Below are 20382 nucleotides of genomic sequence, written 5' to 3' on the forward strand. Positions count from 1 at the left end.
ACATTCATAGTTTTTGTTTACTTAACCAATTGTTGACATAAGTGTCATATAATTTTTAAAGACACGAAAATGGACCTGAACGAAATAACCAAACAAATGCGAGGATGACACTAAACGAAATTTGACCAGACACATGTTTCTTTGTCATTTTCTTGGTGGATGTTGATTCAAATGTCCACATTGAACAATAAAAGCTAAGGTACAATCATACACACAGAAAAGATGAGCAAAAAGGCTAGTTAGTGGCTATACAATCATGTTGATCCAAAACCAATTGAGGGGCTGGAATAATCTAAAGAATGGATGAGGGTTGCCCTGAAGCCAGCCAGCCAGCAAACTTGTTTGCATGCCCATGCATTTACATATTCAGATGTGAATTAGTAGTGGGAGCTTTGCAGCTATCCTGCGTTGCCCAAGGGGGCTTGGACAAATTTTCAGATGGAATAAATGAGGACCAAAGGAAAGGATTGGCCCTTTCCATAACCTCAATGTTCCATACTTTCTTATTTCCAATCATCAAGGAAAATGGTGGGTTCATGCACACACACACAAAAAAAGGTACAGGAAAAGTGGTGGGGACAAAATTAAGTGAAGTGCTTGTAACTTGTGACATTTGAGGAAGAAGCAAGCCATCAGCCATGGGGGGCATAAGTGCATACATTCAGCTTGATAGCCCTCAACCAGAGATGATCATTTCTCTTGTGGTCCTCCACTATATAAATTCCTTCATGAAAATTTGTACATCCAGTTGTGGCTACCAAATAGAGAGAGCCATCCAACAGAGAGTTCTTAGTGTGTTATATCATATATCTCTCTAGCTTGCACCTAGGGCCAACAGAATTTCCTTTGCATCCAGCAGACATTTTTTCCACACAAAAATAGTGCCAACAAATTAATGCAAAAGAGTGTTTCCATTGGAGTGCTGATTTTTTTTCCCTTTCAACTTGAAAGAAACTCATGTAGAGCCAATAATTAGAGCGTACTGGATTTTTCTATTGGTCTTTTTGTGTGTTTTCGCTATGTTCACATCAATGACATTAATTAAGTCGCTAGTACATGTCCTAGCTTACCTGGGAGAAAGTCTTTTTTTTTGTTTTTTTCCATTTTTTAATTTGTACAATAAATATATTCTAGCTAGGTTATATAGACTGAAAAAGTTTTTTTTTCTTTTGTATGGTTATAGACTGCAAAAGTTGTTCTTGTTTTGGGAGTTCATATGTTTCCTAGACTAGGTTTATCATTTGTAGGTTCTCATAGGGTGGACTGCACTAAAATCTCCCTCTTATTGTCTGCTTATTGGTTAAGTGTTTTTCAAAAGAAGAAATACTTTATTGTTATGTTGCACACTCTAGTAGAACTATGGATCTACGTGAGGTTTTGTATTACATCTCTTTGTTGAAGCTTCTTCGTAAGTCAAGATACCTCGTCGCTTTCGGTCGTATGAACATTTATGTCTCTTGACAAAAGACTGACTCTCAACAAAATATATGGACTACTTCCCGTTTTTTAAATGTACGACGCCGTTGATTTTTCAAAATACATTTGACCATTCGTCTTATTAAAAAAAATTATGTAATTATTAATTATTTTATTGTGACTTGATTTATCATTAAATGTTCTTTAAGCATGCTTTAAGTATTTTTATATTTGCACAAAAATTCTAAATAATATAAATGTTTAAACGTTAATAAAAAAAAGTCAACGGTGTTATACAATTAAAAAAAGGACCCCGCAAAAAAATACATTAAAAAAAGGAGGTTGTACATATGTTATCTACTCCCTCCATTTCAGGTTATCAGACATTTTGACTTTGATCAAAGTCAAACTACTTTAAGTTTGATTAAGTTTATAGGCAAGCATAAGAATATTTATAATACCAAATTAGTTTCATTAAATCAATAATTGAATATATTTTCATAATAAATTTGTCTTCGGTTGAAAATGTTATTATTTTTTTCTACAAACTTAGTTAAACTTAAAGCAGTTTGACTTTGATCAAAGTCAAAACGTCTTATAACCTGAAACGGAGATAGTATTAAGTATAGAGAATCATGTCGGTGAAATCCAACACGATAAAAATCTGAACTAAAAGTCTCTTTCAAATGGTCATCAAATTCCCGTTCGAACGGGGCATTTCACTGGCCGGTTATTACATTCTGTCCACAAGCACAAAGCCAGTTAGCTGCCGAAACTGAAACTGAAAAATAGCTGCCGATCGATATTTTTCACACATGCACGGAGCTAGGTTAGGCCCCACACCCACAGGCCGGTGGGCCACCACAAGATTTGTGCCCTGCACCACACGCTGATCACTAATCATCACTAATACAGTAACATACCATCTAACAGTCGAAAGAAATTAAGACATTGGCTTAATTAAATGTTTCTGGTGCTGCTGCAATGTCATCAGTACATCCTAATCTGTCTTTCTGTCCGTGTCTATATATCGCTCACTCTTAAGGATTACTCAGTATTCTCACCATGAAAAGATGTCTTTTTGATATCTCAAATAAGTACTTTAAACATTAATTACTATCTGTTTAAATATTAAATATGTATATAGATATATGATATCCATACATGCATATTTACCTTGAAAGATATTATACAATATTACAGTTTTCAAATGTTTTATAACAAAATTAGCGATCAAAGTTCTATTTCAAAGATTATATAAGACAATACTCCCTTTACTTTTAAATACGAATGTTGTTCACTTTTAGATATGATGTTTAACGATTTGTTTTCATTCAAAGAATATAGTGTACATAAGAAAAATACAAGTTATGCTATCTTTGATAACAAAACAAGTGACAACGTAACAAATAGTATTCGCATACTACATCTATCCTACAATATAAGGGGTTCTGAAAATATCGGTGCATTACCATAACTCCCTTTTAAGACGGAGATAGTAATTCTTTGTAAACAACACAATTGGTCAAAAGTCATATAAAAAATCAACAATGTCATATAGGAGTATTTGAAAACAGTGGTAGGAGCAAACCATCGTCAGATGGAGGGGCATCATCATCAGCAATGCAGCATGGTGATCTTCTCCTCAATTAAGCTCCATCGCATGCTTTCAATTTGGGGCAGCTGGGAGGGGGGGGGGGGATTGAATGCACAAAGCGACCCATCAAAAAGGTCCCAGAGAGAGGCATCCCCACAATAATAATTAGTAATCCCAGTCTCACATATATGACAAGGGCCCCTGATTAATTGTTCAGTTAATGACTGGGAAATGGTCCATGACCTGACCTGACTCCATCCTCTCTCTATCTCTTTCTGTGTGTGTACAACGCTGAAAAAGATTTTGTCTGCTTGTAAACTGGACAAGAATCTCTTGTTGTGTTGCAGGAGGAGTATGAAACTATGAACTGTTTGGCTGCTGCCCCTGCTTCTGGTTAGAAAGAGAAACAGAAGAAAGGACTTGGTTATGCTAATCATTGCTGGTTTTGACTGACAGGTTTGCTTCCTGGATTTTTGTCAATGTTGGAACCCCGACAAGTGCCCAGGATTAATTTGATCTGAAAGGTCGTCAAATTTTACCAAATTAACCCCTTTTACAATGCCGCAGTAATTCCTTTACGGACTTACAATGGCATGACCAAAATGGTTGCCCCAAAATATAAGTTGGAGATTAATCATTTTAAAAATAGAATAATAGTATCAAATGATAAACATGTTGCTCGAACATATTAGGCAGGCACAACTGTTGTAATTGCCTCTGTATGAAAATATATTCGACTCCCAGCAAAAAAGAACAGAGAAGAACGGAGATTCATCCCATCTCAGTTAATTTAAAACAAGACGATATCCTGCCATTAGGAAATACAAAGGAATGACTTAACTGCATCAAAGAGAAACTATTTACACTTTTCAGAGCTCAGCCCATCCAAACAAACTGTCTTGTTATCATGGGCCTAATGGACCATTATTAATTCTTAAACAATGCTACGTATGATATATCAATTGGGCCGCATAATTTTTACTTACTGGGCCGTACGTTCACTTGGATTTCTTAGAAACAAGTCTATTTTGCCTCCCTCATGTTCTTGCCCTTGGTCGAATCACATCCCTCAACCGCAAAACCGGGTATAACGCCTCACCCATCTCCGAAACCCGGTGCAAATCGACTCCTCAGGTAGTTTTGTAAGCGGTTTTGTCCTATGTGGTGCTTAGGTGGCATTCTACATAGAAAAAAAATATAAAAACATGATAGTGGCCCCACATGTCAGTCTCACTTTCTCCACCTCTACCCTCTCTCTAGTCTCCCTTTCTTCTCCGGGGTCCAGGACTGACGGCTGGCGAAGAGGAGAGGAAGAGGTCAGGGGCGGTGGATCCGCCTTCTTACACTCCCACACCTTGGCCTCTGCCTCTTATCCATGGTGGTGGAGCTCTACCTCCGCCTCCTATCTGGTTTTGCTATGGATTAGGCTCTAGCATGCTTCTCCTCGAGGCAGTCCTGCGCCAGCCATGTCTCCTCTGTGAGTTAGCAAAATATCACAAAATATCAATTGACTAATGTGTGAAGGGAATACGTCTCCACGAGCTGTGCGAGCTAGCCACGGGGCTCGAGGCCAGCGCCGCGCCGTTCCTCTGGTCCTGAGGGAGGACCAAGCAGCACGCCGTGGGGCTCGTTGTCCCGTGGGCACTGTAGGTAGGTGTTTTGTGCCACGCATCGGTGGGCGCGCTCATGACGCACATCTGGTGGGCGTCGGTGATGGAGGGCGTGTCAAGCGGCGTACCCATGGTGTGCCGCCCATTCTTCGGCAACCAGAAGATGAACGCGCTATTGGTGTCCCACGTTTGGGGGTTCGGGATGGCGTTCGACAGGGTGATGACGTGCGACGGCGTGGCTACAGTAGTGGTGTCGCTTGTTGGCGGGAAGGATGGGTGCCGGATGAGGGCGCGGGCGCAGGAGTTGCAGGCGAAGGTGGCAACGATGTTTATCGAGCCAAATGGAAACTGCAGGAAGAACTTCGCCAGGCTTGTCGAGATAATCTGTGCATCGTGAATCAATCATGTTGGCCTTCAAACTGTTTTGTTGACTGTTTGCTTTTAAATTTTGGATATTTTTGGTGAGATAGGAGGCGGAGGCCAAGCTCCACTGTCACGGATAGGAGGCGGAGACCGAGGTGTGGGGGCATGGGAAGGCAGATCCGCCGCCCCCGACCTCTCCCTCTCCTCCTTTTCGCGGGCTTCGTCGGCCGTCAGTCCTAGCCCCCGGAGAAGAAAGGGAGACCAAAGAGAGGGGTAGAGAGAGAGAAAAGGGTAGAGGTGGAGAAATTGAGACTGACATGTGCGGCCCACTGTTATTTTTTTTTCTATCTAAAATGCCACCTAAACACCATGTAGGACAAAACCACTTACAAAAGCACCTGAGGAGTTGATTTGCGCCTATTTTCGGTGATGGAGGATGTGTTATACCCGGTTTTGTGGTTGAGGGATGTGATTTGACCAAGGGCAAGACATGAGGGATGCAAAATAGACTCCATGGAATTATTGGTGTAGAAACTGAAAGCCCATAATTGGAGTATTTTCATGGGCTTTTTATCTGCCTCTGTTTAGTGGATCTGCTCCTCTAGCGAATTCGGCCCATTTTGCGTCTCTGTCAATTCCAACAATTCTCTGGGCTGGTTGAACTTATATATACAGCTATTATGTGCTTCTGCTAAGCATTTGAAACAAGTCCTCTATCAGAAAAAAAACGAAAGTTTGAAACAGATTAATTTGAAAATTTTGGCTTTGAGGTGAATCCTGATAAATTCGGGGGAGAATAAGTTGCCCACGGATTGGATAGGAATCGGCGATAGCGGGGTCCACGTGCATGTTTCCAGTTTTTTCTCCCACGCGCGCACGTTTCGTTTTTTTTTCTGTTTTCCTTTCTTTTTTTTTTTGGAAAAAACACGTTTTTTTCCTTTATTTTAGGATGCGGTAAATTATGATAGCAACGGAGAGTTGACTGTAACAAACTTTTAAAGCGAAGATTTAAAATTTTTAACTTAGACTTGAAAACTTTTAAGTCAAGATTTGGATTTTTTGAAACTTTCAACTTAGATTTGAAAATTTTCAAATCAAAATTTAAAAATTTTCAACTCGTATTTAAAAGCTTTTAATTCAGATTTGAAAACTTTTAACTAAAGATTGGAATCTTTTAACTCAAATTTAAAAACTCTCATCTCAAAATTAAAATCATTCAACTTAAATTATAAAAACTTTCAAACTTGGACTTCAAAGATTTTAATTAAAATTCTAAAAACTTTTGACTCAAAAATTGAGTCGAAAGTTTTCAAATTTGAGTTGAAAGTTTTATAATTTTGACTTGAAAGTTTCCAAAGTTTGGGTTGAAAGTTTTCAAAATTCGAGTTGAAAGTTCCAAATTTCACGTAGATTTTAAACTTGTAGTGAAAATGGGAAAAAAATCTGAAAAAGAGAATGTTAATTAATACCGTGATTATCGGAAGTTAAAAAAAAACTTATCACGATTTTTCCTCCGAATCCGCGTGCGCGTGTACCTCCCATCGTTTTGTTGCGCGAAAAAAAAATTGGACTCGCTTCCTCGCTGGTGGGCCGGAATAGAACGCAGCGAAGTGGGCTAGAAATGCGCGCTAGATCGATAAGTAGAGCGTTTGCGCTAATTAGCATTTCCGGACAAATTCTTAGGGAAAACTTGCTCTTTCAAATACCAGGGGTGAAACAAACTGGATCGATTAGCCACTAACAGCCTGAGGCTCCTTTTTCTTCAAAATGGACACCACAGCCTAACGTTTAGGTTCCTTTTTGTTCAAATTTTGCATTTGGGCATTGTCCTTGAGACTACTGTAGATTTTGGACTTTGGACGAGGAAAATCTGACCCAAGGAGCTCAGCACACTTGATGTACTGTCAATTGACCTAATTATTGTCTCTCTCAAACTAAGAAATTAATCACTTTGTACTTTTCTCACAAAATAAAGAACATGGCTGAATACCTTGAAAGAACTGTATATTATATTGCTTTTATATAGAGTATGACGATGACTCATGACTTCATTTGGGTAATGAAAATTAAAGAAATTACACTCTGCTATTTCCCCTCAAAACAATCAGCAAAGCATGCACCATTGTACCAAAGTCAGACCAAAGCATCCAAACCACTGGGGATAGAATATCCTGCTCACATACTAGCTGGAGTTGTACTTTCCATTGACCTACATCTTGGTAATCAGCAATTAGTAATCTCTCCTAGAAAGGTGCAAAGATCCCCCACCTGTATATAGATATAAATTCTTGGAAGTCACATTTTAGAAAAACAAAGACAAAACCCCAGTCCTTGGTAGCCATTGACAGGCCCCATACCTAGATGTTCATATCAGCCAAGGTCTACATGCCAGTACGGTTTCATAGAAGCGATTTATCATGCAATAATTCTGTGACACAACTTAATTTGATAACAAGGATGCATATATTGTTTTTTGTTAACAAATATACCTATACTTTGATACCAGCCAAATGTAACTCAAAATATCCGTCCTTTCTTTGAATTGTGGCAACTTATGATGGTGATAAAAGATATCAAACTCGGTGCAAGCTTGTCGCCAGTGGACACCTTCAAAATTAAGAGTATATATTTCTACTTAATTTGTAAGTTGGTCCAAAATTTTAATTTCTTAACCAAGTCACTGATCAAACTAACCCATCATAGGTGATTCCACATGCCACCACATTGCATCTAGATCCATTGCTAACGCTCATACTTGACCTTACAGCATGCCTAATATAAACATTGAGGTTCAATTTACAATGGTGGCTAGTTAGACTTGACACTGAAGAAGAGCTGTCAAACCAAGTGCATGAATCCTAGCTCGCTATCAATGGACACCGAAAATAATAGGGTATTTCTACTTAATTTATAAGCAACTCGATCCAAAATCTTTATTTCTTGTAGTGACTCGCGCCATCGAACGGACTTACTAGCGAAGAGCTATAAAATATATTTTAAAACATGTTTCTAGATCTGCTGTTTTTTGACGAAAACCAACAGGAGAGACTCCTACTGAAATGAATTGCCAAACAAATATTGACAAACAAACTGTACAAAGAAGAGGGAGGAGGGCGGGGGGGGGGGGAGATTACATATCACAAATTATAAGCTGTCTAGCCATGATTTCCAAAAAGGTTTATCCTGAGCTTTAACCCTATGCAAAAGTAGGGTAAAATCATCTCTAAAAAGAGATTTCCAAGAGTTGAAGGAAGGCTGGACGTTATTAAAGATGAAGTCATTTCTTCTTCGCCAGATGTTCCAAAGAGCTACGGCAATGACCTCAATGAAAAAGACATGGGGGAAATTCCTTTTTGCTTCAATAACCATAGGCATGAATCCCAAGTTTGATTGCCATTGTATTCCCACAAAATTCCAGCATCTAGTGGCAAAAGGACAACAGAAGAAAAGGTGCATGAAGTCCTCCAAAACTGAGAGACCACACAGGATGCAGTTTGGTCCGGAAGGGATACTTTGATTATTTTTTTTCTTTGCAGCAAATCTTTTGTGTTCAGCCTGTCTACCATCAAAAGCAAAAGGAAAAACTTTAATTTTAAAGTGCATTTGCTCTTCCAAATGAGGGTGAGGGGTAACTCCACTGTAAGATGATCAAAGAAAAGCGAGTAGACCAATCTTGATTGAAAGCCAGGATGTGACCATTTGTAACCCTAGTGATCAGCATTATTTAGAGATACATGAGTAAGGAGATCATTCAGAGCATGCCATACATGAGCCAACATGCTCTAGATCTGCTGTTGATGCTCATACGAGCTTTATTACCACCTAATATTAAAACATTACAGTTCCTTATACTGATAGCTACCGAGACAATCTTTTTTTAAGTAACGGATTAAAACCGACCTCCACATCCACAGAGCGAATGTACGCAACCAAAACTATCGAGACTTACTAGTACTGATCAGAGCTATGAAATCTATTTTTATGCATGCTCTTGCAAATTGATGCCTTGAAAATTACCACTGCTTCTACTTAAATTATAGGTATAATAATCAATTTACGCGTCGCACCCCTGCCTCTAGATCCGTTGCTGATGCTCATGCATGTACACATGCATGAGCCGAACGTTAGGGTTAATTAGGGTTCGTTTAATTTGCAGTGCCATTTTCTGATCGATCAGCTCGTGCGTGTCCTCAAGAATCAAGATCCGTCACATGAGCCTCACGCTCTCCCTGATCGATCAGCAGAAAAACTAATCAGGCAAGCATTAGTAGCTTCGTTTAGAATCCAGTGGCGGTCAAAAGCTGCATTAATAATTAACTAATCTCGTTTGCAATGCCTATAATTTGTTCAGATATATGCGTCTCTCCTGTGTCTCTGCTAGAGCTAAGGGTTGACTTGCATTGCATGCAATGCTGGCATGCAGGCAGGATCTGGGTCTGGGACGGTGGTGATTATTAAATTTGATAATATAGGGCGAGTGTTCATGTGATGATGATGACCGCCTAATATTATGTGTAAGTATGGAATGGCAGTGACGACATGAAAATTCCAAATTAGTTTTCATAAATCGTTCTGCTGCATGCATGTCTAGATGCTGTAGGCGTCGGTGGATGGCAAAAGTCTAACTACAAAATGATCTGTATTCCGTCAGAAGATTATCACAGTGTTGTACTATAAAGACTTAATTAAAATGTAAACGTCGCGATTTTGTTCCATTTATTAGTGCATGTGTATACGACCACTTCAAAAGAAGGATATATATGATAAATTCCACTAAATAATGTCGTGTGTGGGTGTATGAAAAGAGGCGGAATTTAAGTGGAAAAATGGTTTAAACAGAAAAAAAAAGGGACGAGAAAGTAGTGCATGCATGTTTGGTTCTTTACCATTTACAACATTACTAATTTTGTTTTTGACAATGACAAGAATTGGCCATTACCCAAAATTCTGGAAAAGGTTGGCTACCAAAGTTGTGGGTTCAATTCAACTAGGCCAGATAATTTGGTGATGCTAACTTTTTTCTTTCCCAAACTAAATGGATGACTAGTTTTTCGGCATTGCGCAATTATATATATATATTTCGCATTAGACTACAAACCAAACAAGGCCCTAATATTTTGCAGGGGAAAATTTAAGAATATAATTTGACGAGAAATATTAACCGTCCTGGTAAAAATCAAAGAATCAAACTGTGACAGAAATATTCAATTATTTGCATTGCGCGTGAGCAGGGCGGTGCACATAGCGGAGGCAACGTTTGACCTACACAGATTAACAAATGCTATAGCATGAAAACAGTGTCAGGGGAAAAGCATAAGTAACATGGTTAATTGAGATCACCTAGGACACAACACCGACATAACTTAATTATTAATTAATTTATATAAACCCAGATACATTATGCACAGTTATGTTTGATTAGACACTTGGGGTTGGTGTTTGTCTTGATGAGTGATTCTTGCTGCTCCTGCTTGATGGCAGGATTTGGTTATTCTACTTTTAGGGTTTTGGGGTTCAGGCTACGAATATGATAACATTTGTGTACAAGGACACTTGCTCGATCAGGCTGCAGTAGTGGTGTCTTGTGCTCACTATAAAAGCATCCAGCAAGTTCACCTAGATGGTGATCAGTTTAGTAGATGGCAGTCAATAGTGATCAGTTTCATTAGTGATGTGTCGAGCAAATTACTCATCAGTTAGCTGGACCAATTCTGTACCACATTAGAGGAAGCTTATGCTTGCTCAGTAGCAAAGAAACTACAAAGCAACCTAGCTCATTAACTCACAATTCTGTCCAGCTCTTGATTTTGCAGTATTGGGCATGAGCTGAACTGATTATTTTGGAAATTCCTTTTGTGAAGCTGAACTTAGTGTTTTCAGGCCAGATCGATGCATGGTAAACTGTTTTTAGTACAGTAGGTCGTAATATTTTTTTGTAATAACTCATAAATGTATTAATTAATCAGGTTTGCTTTTACGGTTTTGTAACAAATTAAAGATTGTGAACGGTGCTCCAGGTTTCTTTAGAACAACACACTTCCAATAGTATTATCCAAAAACAACTTCTTGACACGGTGAACACTACTCCAGGCCTCTGCACATATTGAGAATGTGATATCACCATGATGTTCACCTTGCCACTAATTCATACTCATGAACAAGCCCATCTACTCGGATCGATGTTGGACTACCTTCAATTAGCCTCATGTCTCCAGAATATGAAGAACCAGGGAAGGGATCAACAAGATACTAAGTTCCTTACATACATATATATAAGGTTCAATAGAAACACAAAAGGAGAGGTGCAAGTCGATCTATTATGACCAGAAGAAAGAGTACAGTTGTTTGTATTTCATTTTCTTCTTCCAAGCCGATGTGCTCTGCATGGAGCTTACAGTTGGGAAGAGAACTCAACTAGCTCATTGCATTCTTCTTCATCAAGGATAAAATTAATTGGATTGGATGCACAAAAGTAGTTTGCAGCTAGCTTCCTCTACCAATGGAAGGTCATCCATGCATGTCCTCTTGGATCAACAGGAACAGGGATCAAGGATGAACTCGTGGTTCACAAACATATTGAAGCAGAGATACCTTTGCATACCTTCGTATATAGTAATACTAATTACTATCTCCATTTCATATTATAAGTCATTTTGATTTTTTTCTAAGAAAAATATAGCAATATTTTTAACATAAAACAAAGGAACTATCAAAAATATATTCAATATTAGATTTAATAAAACTAAGTTAGTGCTATAATTATTACTATATTTTTCTATAATATTGGTCAAATTTTCAAGAAGTTTGACCTTACAAAAGTGAAAGAGAATTATAACATGAAACGGAGGAAGTACTAATAAAATATCCGTTAGAAAAAGAGTTTAGGGGTACAAATGAATGTATCATGCTCACCAGATCTTGTGAACGTGAGGGTAGGTGCTAACATCAAAATTTGGTAAGCCCCGAAGTCATCATCGGTCTAGAGTCAGTATCGGCTTTAGAGTCCTGGAATCGGCCGATGGGAATTATCAAGTCTTCAATAGTTGGATTCTAAGTAGAATCGATTAAAGAAATTAATATATTAAATGAAGTTTATCCAAAAGTGACCGAGTTTAAAGGAGGATGCGGCATGGCAGTTTATCTATTAATTAGGAAGAGTCTATTAGTTTCCTTTTATCTTTAGGAAAATGTGTTTAGTGTCTGATAAAGACTTTATGTTTTCCTTTTATCTTTAGGAAAGTTTCTTTCTTGTCCAAGAAGGACTAATATCTACCTATGGGTATAAATATGTACACCAAGGGTCATTGTAAACTATCTCACGATCAATACAATTTCGGCGCATCGCCACCTTTTACCTTTCTACTTTTTCGATGAGTTCTTACTTCGAATTAGGGTATCGATTTCGATCTTCTGACAAGAGGTATGAATTGTCTCAGCGGTTTGCGCTGGCGGATTAGGGCATCGCTTTAAATGTTCTAATCTATCTTCTACAGCCGCTGGTTATCATATATCCTAGTTAATCTAGCTTAGCATCTTAATTTGATCAGATCACCTGAGATTCGTTTTAGGGTTTATGTCGGTATCGGCTAAATTATCTTGCTAGATTAGATTAACTAAGATATCCACCACTCTTAAAATTTGTCAAAGGCATGATTGTTTAGGCTTTATGTTTCTTTGCATACTTTGAGTTGCATCGACCTTAGTCGTGCTTAGAACCATAAAAACTAACCTGCCTTTGATTGCCAATAAGGGTTCCATCGGGGTTTCAGCTGATGAGTTTTCTGGACATTGCATCGGCTTACAAGAATTGTATATTAGGTGGTTTTAGCCGATCACAACAAAGGTTTCATTGTTTATCTAATCTTGTGGATTTTATGACATCGGACCTCCAGCCGATGTATGCTTTGATCTTCATATCAGTGTTTATTCTATCATATCATTGTTAGCCGATTGGTTTCTACGAGATTATATTATTGCTTTATTATATTACCATTAGCCGATTGTCTTTATATCATCATCTACATTGGACATATAGCTGATTGCTCAAAACCCTATCGGCATCGGCTCACTGGTGATCTTCAATTTATATATCTTGTCAGTTGCAAGATCAAACAGACTGGCACGTCCACATCTCATCAATTTTTGGACCTACATTAGAGCTAAGCAGATCTCCCAGGCCGTTGTGTTCATCGACTTAGTTCGCGCCAACACAGACCCGACACCATCGGCCGAGCGCGGATTTTCCGTCAGCAGTAGGTTATGGGGGTGAAAATTTTCTACATTGTCCGTACATTGTAACGGGTCAGACCTATATAATTAGAGATAGGATAGGAGGGTAATTGAGTATTGCACACGGTGGTAGGAGCAGATGGAAGGGATGTTGAACAGTCCATGAGGACCTAAGCTCCAGAGTGGGATGGGCAGCAGCTGTGCCCTAACCGCAGAGGCGGAAGGCAACTGTGCCCCAAGCTCGGAAGTATATGCGCCCCAAGCCCGGAAGTAGGCAGCGGTATTGCCATGAGCTCGGGTTCTAGCCCGCTGCCATATGAAGTGGCCCAGGCTCACCTTCGTTGCATACTGATCGATCAGATGACGAGTTGGTAGGCCCCCGAGCATCTGATAGAGGGGCTCTGGTTACCACTTTACCAACATAATATATTTGGATGGTTTATAGTAAGTTTAGAGCAGATAACGTGAAAGAGAGAGAAAAAGAGCTGAGCCAGAAAGAGAGAGTGTGCATTGGAAATTAGCAAACGAAATGGAAAAATCACTACTACAAAATGGGTTTTTGCTGACAGTCAGAATAAGTTTTTTACAAGCAGTTAGGCTAGCCGTCAGCGACCATAGGCCAGAAAAAATACACAATCTTCATAGGCGGGCATACAACCGCTAGCGAAAATTTATTTTCATTGACGGCTAGGTTAAGCCGACCACCAGTGAAAATGATTTTCCCCGACAGAGCTAGGTTAAGTCAACCGCCTGCGAAAATCATTTTTGCCTTTAAAAAAAGAAAAAAAAAACCCTTGCATGCAACTCGCTTCTGACTGCCAACAAAGATTATTTTAGGCAAACGAAAAATAAAAAACCCACATGCAATTGCATTCACAATTTCCACATCAAACCACAAATCAAGCAAATATGGGAAGAACAATTCATCACAATTTCATCCCAGGTGTACAAGAAATCCATTCACAATTTCATAGCTACTCTAAGATTTAGCAATCAGTCTGTTCTCATCGCTGTTTCTTACAAAAATTGTGAACAGAGAAGTACAAGCAAATATGCAGCGATTATTTGTAAGAAAACATTCACAATTTCATCCAAGATTTAGCAATACACAAGAAAGATGAGAGAGAAGAGGTCACTGGTGCATTCACCGATCCACGGTTGTTGCCATCACCGAGACACGTGCGAACATCGGCACCAAAGTCGGCGAGCTCCGTGGATTTGAGAGAGGAGGGTTGGCACCGCTGGAGCTTGAGGCCTCACCATCCCCCTCCACCACCGTTGGGGGCGGAGTGCACTCATTGGAGCTCTGACCCGGCGGGAGGTTGGGCTCGTCGGCTAGCGACACCTCCACAATGAGCCCTTTATTCAACGCCATGGCCGCAAGAGCACCGTCGACCCTCCCCTTCACAGCGGCTGGACCAGGCGGCGAATCTGCCGCTCCTGAGATCGCCGGTATTGGATCCGCCGTTGTCAAGCTCGATGGCGACGGATCCGCCACTCCTAAGACCGCCAGTGGCGGATCCGCCCTTTTCGAGCCTGCCGGTGGTGGATCCGCTCCTCCTGATCTCATTGCAGCCGTAGCCGTCGCCGTCGCCCCCACAATCGTTTTGGCCATCGCCGCCGCCATGTACGCCGTCGTCGCCAAGGACGAGGGAGAGGGGGGGGGGGAGGGAGGGAGGAATATGGCAGGGAGAGGAGGGAGGGAGGACTTATCGGTGGGGAAGGAGAGTTAGATGCGGTGGAGATCGAGCTTTTCTTTTAATATGATGGTCCTCTTTAGCAACCAGCAGCGAAAATCGATTTTTGCTGGTGGTCGTTTAGGTGAGCCACCAGTGAAAAGGGATACATTTTCATTGGCGGCGCTCTTAACCACGTTGTTAGCAGAGATCCATTTTCGCTGGCGGCCCATAACCCCTCATCCCTCGTTACATTGTTGCCGATGGTTTTGATGTATGGCCGTCAGAGAAAATGATAGGGTGACGCCATGAAAAATCGATTTGGTAGTAGTGAATTAGACAAAGTTATAAGCTCATGTTAATTATAAACTAGGACTGGTGCATAGGAAAATAATCCATAATAATTTTTTTAATCCAATTCCTTTTCTTCAAATTATATATGTGTGTGAAATTTTTTCAAGGATTCAATACTCCAAAGATCCTATGAATTTCCTTCAATCCAAAGATATGAATTGAGTTTCTAAATAGGATAATAAAGGTTGGTATAGGTATTCTTTCGGAACAGAGATATATACAACTAGTAACTCCCATATGTGCAATACGATATCAACCATGATTGATTCGTCTGATCAATTTACAGTTAGACTTGAAATTTTCATCTGAAATTGGAGAGAGAAAATGTAGATGTGATTTACAGATCAAATAAATTTTGGCAACCAATCAAGCTTTAGTTTATCTTTTGAACATTTCAATCATTGCACAGTCTCCTAAGTCCTACCAGAATTCATATAAGAAAAGGCTGGATTACCAAATAAGAGCTGCTTCAATAGAGATTTCTTTAGACATTAGCTAGTTACTAGCTAGTTAGCGTAGTAGAATCAAAATTATATACTTATCCGGACATAAGAGAATGTCATTTTAGAATATGCATACGCTCTAAGCGCAAGTTATTTTTTATTATATTATTGTTTAGGCTATATGTTTTGGACCTCTATAGCCAAGTATATTATAACTAGTGCTTAATTTAATGATGTTACTGTTGTGTAATTGTTTTTGCATTTACGGGGAAGACTTAAATTGTCAAAATCATGTGTCTGTTTGACTATAACATGCCTAAATCGACATTCTTTTGGGTGACGGAAAAGGACCACTAGTGAAGAAATTGCCGGTTTCAAACCACTCATCAATACCGGTTTTAGAGGCAGCACCATTATAGCGGAACTAATTATGAGGGTAGTCACTAACGTTGGTTCTAAAACCGATACTGATGACACCCTTATTGATGCTAATTCTGATTAAAACGAACACCTCTAATGGGTGCTCCCGGTTTTTATTTCTACAAATGCGGAAAAAATTATAAAAAATATTTTGCATTTAACTAGGTTTCTATCTACGCACGGTCGCAAATTGATTCTCACAATTCACAAGATTTTTTCACGCAATATTCACACACAAGAGATTCACAAAATCTAAACCCAGGACATCTCTCAATTTCCAAAGCCTTCTTACCATCTCACCTATCAAACACACACGTCGTCTTGTAAGCAAATCGACACTACTACTAAATGAAAGTTATAGTACATATTTATCACCATAGATAAGCTCAAATGAAAATATTTTTCAACCAAACTCGTATAGATTTTATCTCTGTCCGAGATTGCTTAGAAATTTCCAAAATCCGCTTGTTCAAATAGAACTGAGAAGTGAGAACTTAACACATTTTGTGATATCTAAACGATCTTAAATGAAAAAGTCAACTACAAAGTTTAGATCTTGTAGAAGGACCTGTTTGTGCGGAAAAACCTCTTATAGGTGTTAATTTTAAGTGAACTGCAACCTATAAAGACATTACGGACGTGGTGTTCTGTACTAATGTACCATTCTGATGTGATATAAGAACACCCAAATTCTTCAATCAAGTGATCTATGGTTCTTCAGGTTCTTGTGTAGCTGGTTTCCTAGCATTAGAAATTCTTCGAGTTAGAGCTACTGGTCAATTAAGGTTATCAAGGTAGGACGATTTATACATTTGTAGTCCAAAATAAGACAATAGTTAATAGATTTAAATATATACAAACTATATTTCATATTTTCCATAAGACTTATGGAAATGGAGCTATATATGCCAAACCATCCTAAATATAGCTAGCTTGCAAATTAATTTCACCATGGACTCTATAAATGCCTGCAACTACAAATAATTTACTCCCTCTGTTTCAGATTATATAAAAAAACTGTGTAGTAACATTTTTAACCCAGGACAAATATATTATGAAAATATATTTAATGATAGATTTAATGCAACTAATTTGGTGTTATAAATATTAACTATCTTTGTCAACAAATTTAGGCCCAGTTTAGATCCCACCTCAAAATTTTTTACCTTGTCACATCGAACATTTAAACACCTGCATGAAGTATTAAATATAGGCTAACAAAATAACTAATTGTACAGATTGCGACTAATTTCCGAGATGAATCTTTTAAGCCTAATTACTCCATGATTTGATAATGTGGTGCTACAGTAAACATTTGCTAATGACGGATTAATTAGGCTTAATAAATTCGTCTCGCAGTTTACAGGCGGATTTTGTAATTTGTTTTGTTATTAGACTATGTTTAATATTTCAAATGTGTGTCCGTATATCTGATGTGACACGGCAAAAATTTTCACCCTTGGATCTAAACACACTTAGTTAAACTTGAAGTAGTTTGACTTTGACCAAAATCAAAATGACTTATAATCTGAAATAGAGGGAGTAATTACCGCAGCATCTTCACTTCTCTAACAAGTTCTACCTCTTTTAATAAAAGACCTTATTTTCAGACTAAAGCAATTGTTAAAAAAAACAGTGTAATTATCTTTAGACGTGTGGTTCATTGATACTCATGCTTGTTTTCTCTCTTGTGGTTAGAGACCATCCCCGCCTTCAATCGTTATGTGCAAATGCCATTAATTTTAGTTTAGGCATGTCAAAAGTCTAATCAAGTATACAAGCCTAGAAAAAACTTAGTACTCTCTCCATTCCAAAATACTTATCAATCATTCTAAATGTTTAGCATAAATTAAGATTCAAGAAAGAAAAACTAGTATCCTTCATTAAATGATGTACGGTGTGATAGTTGGAGGGTATTATAGGGAAAAAAATTGAATGAACGATGATGAATTGGGCAAGTAGAACTTAAGAGTGATAAATACTTTAGGATAAATTTTAAATTATAAAAAGATAACTATTTTGAAATGGAGGTTATAGTCATTATGAGAGACATACATCTTCATTCTCATCCATACTAAGATTGTGTTCTTTTCCTAACTTTTCCTACATTTGCTTAATGGTTTTTGCACACACGCTTCCTAAACTGCTGAACGGTGTGTTTTTACTAAAGTTTTATATAGAAAAATTAGAAAAATTACTTTAAGGAATCATATTAACCATTTTCTAAATTTTTTATGCTAATACTTAATTAATTACACCTAATTGATAACACCGTTTTTCGTGCGTGGACTTGGAACGCAGGCTGATATGTGTCAATGACAGGTTAAAAATAAGATCTCTTTACGACAGAGGCGTTAGATAATTCTGTAGCTCTGTTGTCTTGAAGTATATTCTTGAGACTTGAGAGAGAGAGAGCATGCACGTACGTACAATATAAGTATACATACACATGGATAAACGAGCAACATATACGTACGTGTGTCGAACTTAATATATATATACCCCTATTTACTAGCTAGATGTGCATTATTGATGGCTCTAGGTCTCGCTAGCTCCAACAACACGATCGGACCCCAGGTAAGTGCTTGCCTCGAGATCTGCGCTAATGAATGTGCCTACAACGGAATTAGGGCCTGATCAACCAATAATTAAGAGCTTAATAATATAATTATGTGGATGAATATACCAAGACCGCAGGTTAGCATGGACTTGCTCCGTTTCTCAAATGATTGTTGTCGTTGATCGATTTTTTACGTCAGTTCAAACTCGGTAAGCTTAATTTTACTAAATAACTGAAGTGACTGTTTATAGCAACGAATTTTCCAAAATAACAGTCGTTCTTACACGGTGAATTACCTACACTTACATTATACGCTGCAAATTTCAGAACTTACATTGTAATTACTCCTCTGAAACATTGTAAGTTTTGAATATTCACATGGTAATTTTTCTAATACATAATGTATATGAGTATTATTATCAATTTGAAAAAGGAGATAGAAGAGATGGAATTAGCACACTTGTTTACACATAGAAGATAGAGCAATCACATAGAGAAAAAAAGGCGATTGAAATTAAAATTAAAGAAATGTTGTTGCGATTGAAATTTTGTTGCTAGAAAGGTGTATTATTAATTAATTAGTAGATTTTTATAAATATTTTTTGACATGTTGCCTTCACAATCTTTTACAAACATATATATTAGGATTTTTACTTTATTATATTCTCTCTTCATCTTTCAGAAAATTTGAACAAAAGTTTGAAATTTAAAAATTCTATCGATGCGTATGAATGCAATTAGTTAGCTAGGAAATCGTTTGGCCAGCGAGGACAATGTGTAAGGACATGGAATGGCAGAGATCGATAAGAGAGGAGCAAAGAAATCATTGATTTGACCAATTTTGACCCAAGTTCTCCAGTGGAGTCACTTAATACAGACCCACTTGTAAATTAATTCGAAATTACACGGAGGAGAGTACCATGCTCAAGAAAGGTTAGTAGTAGTTACTCCACGGGCTAAAAAAAAAGGTTGCTACTACTCCCTCCGTCTAATTTTGATAGTTATATTTCTAAATCTGAAAAAATATTTTTGATAGTCATATTTCAATTCAACAACCTATCATCTTAATGACTTTCTCAGATTTAATACATAACTATTCATTCTTCCATACACGATTGACTACATGGGCATCGGAAAATGTAAATATTAATGAATCGCTTGTTTACGAGAAATGACTAGTAGCATATTTAAATAGATGATAAGTAGAATTACTTATCATTAGTCTGTGTGCCAAGATGAAATATGAGTATCAAAAGTAGATGGAGGGATTGGTTAATTAATACTCCCTCCGTCCCATTTTGAGTGCAATTGTAAGTTTTCCGTATCCAATATTTGACAACCCATCTTATTTGAAAAAATTATAAAATTTCTTTAAGAAAATAAGTCATGCATAGAATACTATTCATGTTTTATTATCTATTAATAATAAAAATACTAATCATATTTTTTAAAAAAAGAACGGATAATCAAATATTGAACATGAAAATTTATAACTACACTTAAAATAAAAAGGGAGAGAAAATGAAAAGGGAAGGAGTAACTATACTTATATTGGTACTACACAATTGTATATATGATTCTAGCTGGGCGACCTCTCGTACAGTTGTACCGGCCATCGTCTAGATTTGCACATGTGAGAGGTCGGTGTATGCATCGTGGGTTGCGGCCGATGGAAGCTTCAGATGATCGTTGGCGCCAGCCCACGTGAGGTTCT

At 38.0% G+C, this 20382-nt stretch overlaps 1 protein-coding gene across 1 annotated transcript; it reads left to right on the forward strand.

Annotated features, from left to right (window-relative positions):
• The first annotated feature begins 4699 nt into the window (after positions 1 to 4699).
• On the forward strand, positions 4700 to 5020 carry LOC136351524 (anthocyanidin 3-O-glucosyltransferase-like). Its single transcript, XM_066303707.1, has one exon. The coding sequence runs from the start codon at positions 4700 to 4702 to the stop codon at positions 5018 to 5020; it is 321 nt and encodes a 106-aa protein (XP_066159804.1).
• Positions 5021 to 20382: the final 15362 nt, after the last annotated feature.

Source organism: Oryza sativa, chromosome 8 (assembly GCF_034140825.1).
Source record: "Oryza sativa Japonica Group chromosome 8, ASM3414082v1".
NCBI classification, from domain to species: domain Eukaryota; kingdom Viridiplantae; phylum Streptophyta; class Magnoliopsida; order Poales; family Poaceae; genus Oryza; species Oryza sativa.

What these genes read in the sequence shown, in the direction of transcription:
- LOC136351524 (XM_066303707.1), top strand. Translation starts at nt 4,700, where the DNA reads ATGACGCACATCTGGTGGGCGTCGGTGATGGAGGGCGTGTCAAGCGGC.